Source organism: Hydractinia symbiolongicarpus, chromosome 1 (assembly GCF_029227915.1).
Source record: "Hydractinia symbiolongicarpus strain clone_291-10 chromosome 1, HSymV2.1, whole genome shotgun sequence".
Taxonomy (NCBI): domain Eukaryota; kingdom Metazoa; phylum Cnidaria; class Hydrozoa; order Anthoathecata; family Hydractiniidae; genus Hydractinia; species Hydractinia symbiolongicarpus.
This window is the reverse complement of record NC_079875.1, coordinates 27,606,892-27,614,978: the sequence shown is the minus strand read 5'-3', so window position 1 is coordinate 27,614,978 and position 8,087 is coordinate 27,606,892. Positions and strand designations below refer to the sequence as shown.

The window sequence follows — 8,087 nt, the reverse complement described above, 5'->3', positions numbered from 1 at the left end:
GAGTATAAAGCCACGCACCTTTACCTGATTTTGTGTGCCTAATGAACAAACTAAAAAATCACCAGACTTTAAAACTTACATTTAATGGAGACTGATTAGGTTCTGCTGAAGTTGTTTTTATCTCTTTTTTACCTTTGAGCACATCAGAATTGCTTTCAATAAGCCCCTTTGTTTTTGCCAGCATCTGAACATCCTTGAATAATCAGTTATAACTTAAGTAACACCTACAGTTCTAAATTTTGACCTACTGTTTATTATATATTTGGGCCAAGTGCCTTCATCTAATTTACAATACACATTTGAGTAAAGAGCCTTCGCCTAATTTTGTGTGCTTGAATGGTGGTATGATTAAACTTAAAATTGTCAGAATCAATAAAACGTACATTCCCAGAAGACTGATCTTTCATACTTAGTTTATCTAAACTTGTTTGTATCTTTTCTTTACCTTTGAGCACATCAGAATTGCTTTCTATACTAATTTCCTTTGTTTTTGCCGGCGTCTGGTCATCCTTAAACATAAAAGTCATAATTTAATTTAACGCTTACAGTTCTCAATTTTGATCCATTGTTTTTATATTACATACTTTAAGGGAAAAACTTTCGAGGTACCAAAATCAATGCAAAATTTCAGAAATTAACTTTCGTGCTTCAGTCTTTTTAGAAATTTTCGCAGTAATAAACTTTTGTGAATTTGAAAGTTTCATATATATAGAAAATAATGACATTATAGTTTAAGATTGACGATATTATGTATATTGATGTTTAAACAAAAAAGGGAGATAAATTGTTTTAGTTTTTGAGGGGAATCAACTTTTGCCTTTTCTAAAAAAGTTCCATATTTCGCAGAAAAAAAACTTTGCATGTTTTACAAAAGAAACTTTCGTGAAAGTGATAGTTTTTTTACCGCGAAAAGTGTTTGTGTTGAGCACCTTCATCTAATGTTGTATGCTTAATGGCTTTATGATTAAACTTAAAATTATCGAATCAATAAAACTTACATTCACTGAAGACTGATCTTTCATATTTGGTCCTTCTAAACTTATTTGTATCTCTTCTTTGCATCCGAGCACGTCAAGTTTTCTTTCTATATCAAGCCCCTTTGTTTTTTCCACCTGTGTCTGGACACCCTTAAACATATAAGTCAGAATTTAACTCAACGATTACAGTTTGTCTTAAATTTTATTCATCTCTTTTTGAATGGTGGTATGATTAAACTTAAAATTGTCAGAATCAATAAAACTTACATTCACAGAAGACTGATCTTTCATACTTAGTTTTTCTAAACTTGTTTGTATCTTTTCTTTACCTTTGAGCACATCAGAATTGCTTTCTGTACTAATTCCCTTTGTTTTTGCCAGCGTCTGGTCATCCTTTAACATAAAAGTCATAATTTAATTTAACGCTCACAGTTCTCAATTTTGAGCCTTCCCCGAATGTTGTATGGCTAAGGTGACTTCAAATTAATTAGTTGTTCTACGGGTGAAGTTGATAGCAACTTACGGTCTGTTGGTCGACAAAATAAAAATAAATTTTCCAGAATGTATGGTCGGAACAACAAATTAATAATAAATATATAACAATAAATAAATAATAAAATAATAATAAATAACAACAGAGGAGGATGTTACGACAAGCATATTTTTCTATGTATTTTCGCATAACTCACACAGTTTATATTTTTTAGTTCCAAAGAAATAATAATAATAATTTGTCTCACTAAAAAAATGTAACTAGCTTCAAGTTATTCTTCTCCAATTTAAAAAGGTTATTTTGATTGTTTAACCACATAACTATTTTTTTTTATTACGCATCGCACATTTTAGTTTCATTGCAACAAATTACCATGAAAAAAAGAATCAACTTAAAGTGACCTTACCAATGGTGGTCAAAAGTAACGCTATTGATTTAACTTGTTTAGTATAATTTTAGATTGACATTCAACCAACAAAAGATAACTTTGATTATATTCTATGCTCATTGTATTTTCACAAGATGGGATGAGAAAATGTTTTTTTTTATAATTTTTGTTTTCTTAAAGGTACTGTCCGATTAAAAATCAACTAAAATTTTGACAAAAAATTCTTATTTGCAACTAATTTCTATAAAATAAATAAATATTAGTTTCCTTTCCCAACACCAAATGAACAACAAAAAGCATGCGGTCTCTCGCTTCGGTTGTTTATATTAGATGGTGGATGATAGGCACTAAAGTGAGGCTGAAATAATATGTCACGTGTGACATATTTACCTGGTGACATATTTACCTGGAGCGCCGAAGTGACCAAAATAAATTAAACTTGGCCAGGCTGATATTTTCTGAATTGTGAAAGATCGCTTTTTATGAGTTATTCATATGGAATTATAAAACTGAAGGCGAGAGATGTATCTAGATCTTAAGGGATTAGACTCACATCACACATTCAGTAAGGTCGAGGGGCAGAATGTTGTGGTGTGCTGTTGTGAATAGGCTAAAAGGTTTCTTCTTAGAGGTTACTAAAATGAGTTTCTCTCAAACAAAAGCTTAGACGCGAACGAATGACTCAGCGGAAACCCTGAGTATAAATTGAACAATGTTACTAATCGCTTCGGAAGCCATTTTAATTTATCTGTGAGTTGTTTACCAAGCTTGGCCACATCTTACTCCGGTAAAAACTTCATAGTTTAATAATGTTTGTTAGGGTGAGTGAAACTACATGCTTGAATATTCGGATGAAAATGGCTTATTATTTATACAATATTTATACTATGTATCAATATTATTCCAAACACTAGGTTTTTAAAAATCTCACCATTGATTCGAAGTAATCTTTGTTCGCCAATTATATACTTGTCACATTCTTCTATGCTCTCTGTTTCTTTCAAACTCTGGAGTTGTTGCAACACGATCAGTAGACTGCCTCAACAAGATATTTTTAATTTTAACTAGTGAGTATAAAGCACCTTAAAATTCTTTAATGTAAAATTACTAACTTTGTGGGTGTGCTAGGTTTGTTTTTATTTGCTATCCTTTAGAAGTTTTAAGACTGCCAGTCAGATGATCCTAGATTTTCTTAGCAAAAAAACTCATCCAGTTCATTAAAAAACAAGTTAATATCCTAACAATTATAAAACTAACTTTGCAGTAAAAAAATTGATACAGAATAAAAACAAATAAACATAACCAGGACACCCATCAAACATATTTCATGTTTCAAATAAAGCTCATAGGGAGCCCTCATTGTAACAAGCGCGCCGGATTGTATCGTGGTCGCACTTACCATGCAACATTTAGATATACATATTATTAACACTACTCTAAGTCAGACTGGCCAAAATAAAAAGACAAACTCGTTCCCAAGGTCTTATGTTTCAGGGCCGTAGCAGCGTAGGGGTTAGGGGACACGGCTCCCAAATATTTTTGTCGATAATGGGGACAAAACTTATGCAGAGAATGCATTTTTAGGAAATCAAGGAAGTTAAGTTTCAAGATTTTGTCTGGCGTCTAAGCAACACCAACGGAATGCATCATACTGTGCCAAAAAAAAGCGTCTCCTGCTACGGACCTGTGTTTCTCTCTTTGACGTAAAGTCACGGCGATAAGATATCTGTGTCTTCAAACAAATCTTCATAAATATAATTTTCGTAAGTAATTTCCACAACCACTATACAACGTTGCAGCAACGTCAGATTTTGGTCGTAATATTACGTTGCAACCGCTACTAAAAAACAACGTTGCAGCAACATCAGATTTTGGTCGTAATATTACGTTGCAACCGCTACTAAAAAACAACGCTGCAGCAACGTTAGGTCGAAGTTGCAACTGCGACGTTACATTTCCGCTGAAAATATCAAGCTTGTAATAAATATAGAAGGAACACCTTTATATATGTCATCAAACACCCCATTTCAACCAATTCTAGGTCAATAACAGAGCAGCTTTTTTATCAATAATATTGATTCTGGCAACTGGGCGATAGATTACGGATCATTTAATTACATTCAACACAAGTTTCACATTATAACAATCGATCGTTTCGCCAAAGACATAAATAAGAAACTTGACAACTTAAACTTAAAATATTATTGTCCGAATCCGCTTGGTGTTAACGCGTTTACATACAATTGGTTCAGTGTTTTTTTAATTAGTTGTACCCCCTGCCCCCATCTTGGTGGATGATGTTCTGAATCACCTGAAAATTTGCAACAACTAAGGCATATTATTAAACCCTATGTGTCAATCATCATATTTCTGCCCATTTTTGACTCCCAACAAAACCCATATTTACGACTTTGTAATCTGTTTCAAAGGCCTCGCCAAGTTTAAATCTTTTATTTTGTTTGTAGAATTTAATACACACTAAAAATTAACTGTTATATACTCTGCAAAGAATTTGACACAGGGGCGATTGCTGCACGGGTGTAAAATCGAACGGGCGTATGCATGAAATTGCCGGACGGGCGTATGTGAGAAAATGCCGGATAGGGGGATGTGAGAAACTGCCGGATGGGCGTTTGTTGTAAAACGCTGGACAGGCGTTTGGTTTAAATTACCAGGTGGGCGTATATACAAGCAACATCAAGAACCACTAAGGGTTAATTTTTCTAAAACATTGGTTTGTTTACATTTTTTTATTCTGAACAGATCACATCAATGTTGGTATTTCGGAAAACCTAGACGCGATACAAAACACTGCACTTAAGTCGAAAGCAGCAAATTTACCTCAACCTTTACAAGCGGGTTATGCGAAGGAAACATTTAAATACGAAAAAATATGGCAAAGATGGGTAGATTGGAGCTGTAAATATACAGAAGTCAACCAACCGTTGTCCTGCCGACATAAATATGGGTATGCATTTATTTTAAGGAAGTTCAATAAGTACAAAAATTTCAGCACTTTTGGGGTATTTCGCATGGAATGGAGGTTTTTCGTCGCCAACAGACCACTCAGTTGTTACGTTAGCCTGTGCAAAACGATTAGTCAGTAAAACGTTCGATAAGAAAGTCGACATAATTAAAGATATAATTGCATATTACGGAGACATTGCAAACTTAATGCGCATGAGATTTATACTGTTATGCGTGTAAGGATTCGCAAAGTACTTTCGCATCGGCGAATTATTAGCCTTCATGGATCAGCTAAGAGAAGTTTATATTCTGTACATAGCTCACACTGGTTATTCCGCATGTCCGTTAACTTGGTTGCGAAAGTGTGTGTGTACCACTAATTTTAAATTCCAGCCGGATTCTTCTTTAATTTGTCGTTCGGCGAAAACAAAGACAGGCCACGATTTTTAGGGCATCTTTCTCTATCCTACCAAACTGCAAGAAAAACAACATTTCTCGAACATTTAAAAATTGTTCAAAAAATAACGGAAAACTTTTGCTACATTCTTTACTCCAATACTGTTGTTTTTTATGTTTTAATTTATTGTTAGGAAGATGTGAAAAAGCGCTGTTTCCGACGTCCTGCGATAAGTCGGGATCGAAGTTTCTTTTCAGATTCTGCACTGTAATGTAATCCCGACGTTTCGGGTTATGTGCATGCGCATCAGAATAGTATAAATGGACGTGTCGTATACTTCGCAACTCTCGGTCTTTGGTCGCGTGGAAAGCATCGCAAACTTTAACTGTCAATAATATTAATTGCTTTAATTTTTGGTTTACGGTACAAACAACAAGAAAATGTTGGCGTGGAGAAGAATAGACGGACATCGACAACTGTAACGTGACCAGCTTCACGGTTTTTTTTTCTTGGAAAACACGCACAAAAGATGGAATCCATATTTGTCCGTGGATACAGAGTAAGTTTTTAATCCAATTGTTCGGTCGATGTCAACTACAAAGATTTTACTGAATATGAAATATGTTTTATAAAATATGTCATGTGATGTACCAGTGAAACTGTAAGGCAGATCTCTTTAGGAAAATATTTCAAATTAAGTTTAGTAAAATTAAGGGTGATTTGTGTCCTGTTAAAGCTTTCTCGCAATTCCTTGCGTACCGAGGTACTCATCCTGGCCCTTTGTTTGTTCATCTAGACTAATAGCACATGTTTATTGTGTGCAGAAATGCACCGTGGAATTATATGTTTATAGGAAAGTAACAGGAAAGATAGATAAATAATTATTTAAATTAAAAAATAATAATTTTAGTACTGTCGAAAAACGTATTCTAAAAATAAAAACCAATACTAGAGCGCTTCTAGCCGAAAATGATAATCCTACATGCTGTTCATAAAACGGCGTTAAATGACTCATAGAAATTCATGTGAACAGAAATACTTTAAGAACTTAAGTATTCAATTCAACAACTGAAATGGACAATTCTGTCTGTTTTAAGATAAATACGGCTTTGTTTGTGTTTTAGCTTTTGTAACTAGCTGCAACATCTCCTATTGCATCTAGTGAGAAAAGGTTTGATGAACATTTATCAATTAAATTGACATTTCCAATAAAATGAAGTTTACAAGGAATTTGGAGGCCTTGCCCATCTCCAAGCAAACGACGTTAAAATATTTTTAGAAAAAGTTGTAGCAAAGTTGTAATAAAGTTATATTATCATAAAACCTATAAACGTTTATTAAAATTCTTGTTTTTTCTAAACTTCCGATAATCCGAACATTCGTTAATTCGAACAAATAATTTAGTCGCTAGGGCAACTTACGGAATGTCTGGGATTTGTTAAATTCATCGGCGCACTTTAAGGGTACTAGTCACAATAACAGATAAATGTCCAATAGTTAACAAGACTTTAGGGCTTCCTGAAAAAAGGTGTTTTAAATGTAAATTAAATATTATGACGTCACAGCCTTGATTTGAAGGTTTTTGAACAATCCTCTTTTCGCGAATATCTCGAAAAATATAAATACGACAATCTATGAACGGCTTTTTTACCGTTCGTAATCATTTTGTGGATGAATTACGTCAACAAAATATGTCGTAAGTCCTACGCGCATAGTGCGATCATGCTTTTCCGTCACTTTCACAAGAATATTTGTCAGAAATAGAATGTGTCGGCAAAAATTCACGGTTTTGACATTATTGCCGTGCCTGCGTCGGAACTTTTCCGTGATGACAGCAGATGTAAAACGCGCGGGAGAATTTTTAATAGAAATGGCGGATATTTAGCGGGAATTGGAGGCAGAGAAATTCATTCCATGGTTGCATGGCAAATTATTTTTAATGCGCCTTTATGCGAGGAGAGGTTTTACGTGAGATCCAGAGTGTAAGTTACCACCATGAAGGTGTCAGATACAATGCCTTCATTTTTATGTTCCCTTCTTGTGTAAACTTGAAGAAATCTCACTTTAACAGGAAGGCTAGAGAGCTTGTTTCCTTTGTTAGAAAAAGAAAATGCATGGCAATATCAGGGTGAAGTACTTAAAGGACTATTCCAGAGATGTTTGGAACAAATTCAGCAATGTAGAAAAAAATACACACACAATCCATAATTGTGAAGGATGTTCTTTTTTACAACTAAAGGAAAAAAATACGTTTCCTACTGCAACTGGACGCCGAAATAAAAAATATAAAACATCAAAAAAAGTTTTCTTGGACATAACAAACACATTAGACAGTATTACAAATACAGCTATCAATACAAACACACCGTTAAATAAAAATATGTCTATAAACACACCAATTGTGTGCAAGCGAAATACACCAGAAGCAGTGAACATAAATACACCTTTAAATACCAATAGATATAAACACATCCATCAGGACAGAATTGGTGAGTGCTAACACACCTAATAAAATAAGCACACCTATAAATAAGAAAAAAACAGGAGACAGCTCTGTCACCATCTCATTTGAAATACAGTAACAAAAAATGACATGAAATATATGAAAATTAATGCAGAAGGAACACTTAAATCAACAAATTCGAAGTGGGATAGCATATATGACACACCCTTCACTAAAGTCCTCACATTTAATTAGATCTGTAAATTTAGTTGAGGCCAAGTCTGATTTGCAGAAAAAAAGAAATTAAGACAGCGGAGCAGCAGAATAAAAACGTCCTTGGAAAGCAAATGTTACGGAAGTGGCAAGGCAATGGAAACTGTTTTCAGGATCAGACAGTCTGCATCTTCATACAGAAAATCACG

General features: G+C 34.1%; 1 protein-coding gene across 1 annotated transcript; it reads right to left on the bottom strand.

Annotated features, from left to right (window-relative positions):
* Window positions 1-274: 274 nt before the first annotated feature.
* LOC130639462 (uncharacterized) lies at window positions 275-1,452 on the bottom strand. The gene is made up of 3 exons (XM_057447081.1): window positions 1,245-1,452; window positions 999-1,127; window positions 275-509 (listed from the first exon to the last, which is right to left on the bottom strand). The coding sequence occupies exons 1-3, from the start codon at window positions 1,386-1,388 to the stop codon at window positions 282-284; spliced, it is 501 nt and encodes a 166-aa protein (XP_057303064.1). The 5' UTR covers window positions 1,389-1,452; the 3' UTR covers window positions 275-281.
* Between the last annotated feature and the right edge of the window lie 6,635 nt (window positions 1,453-8,087).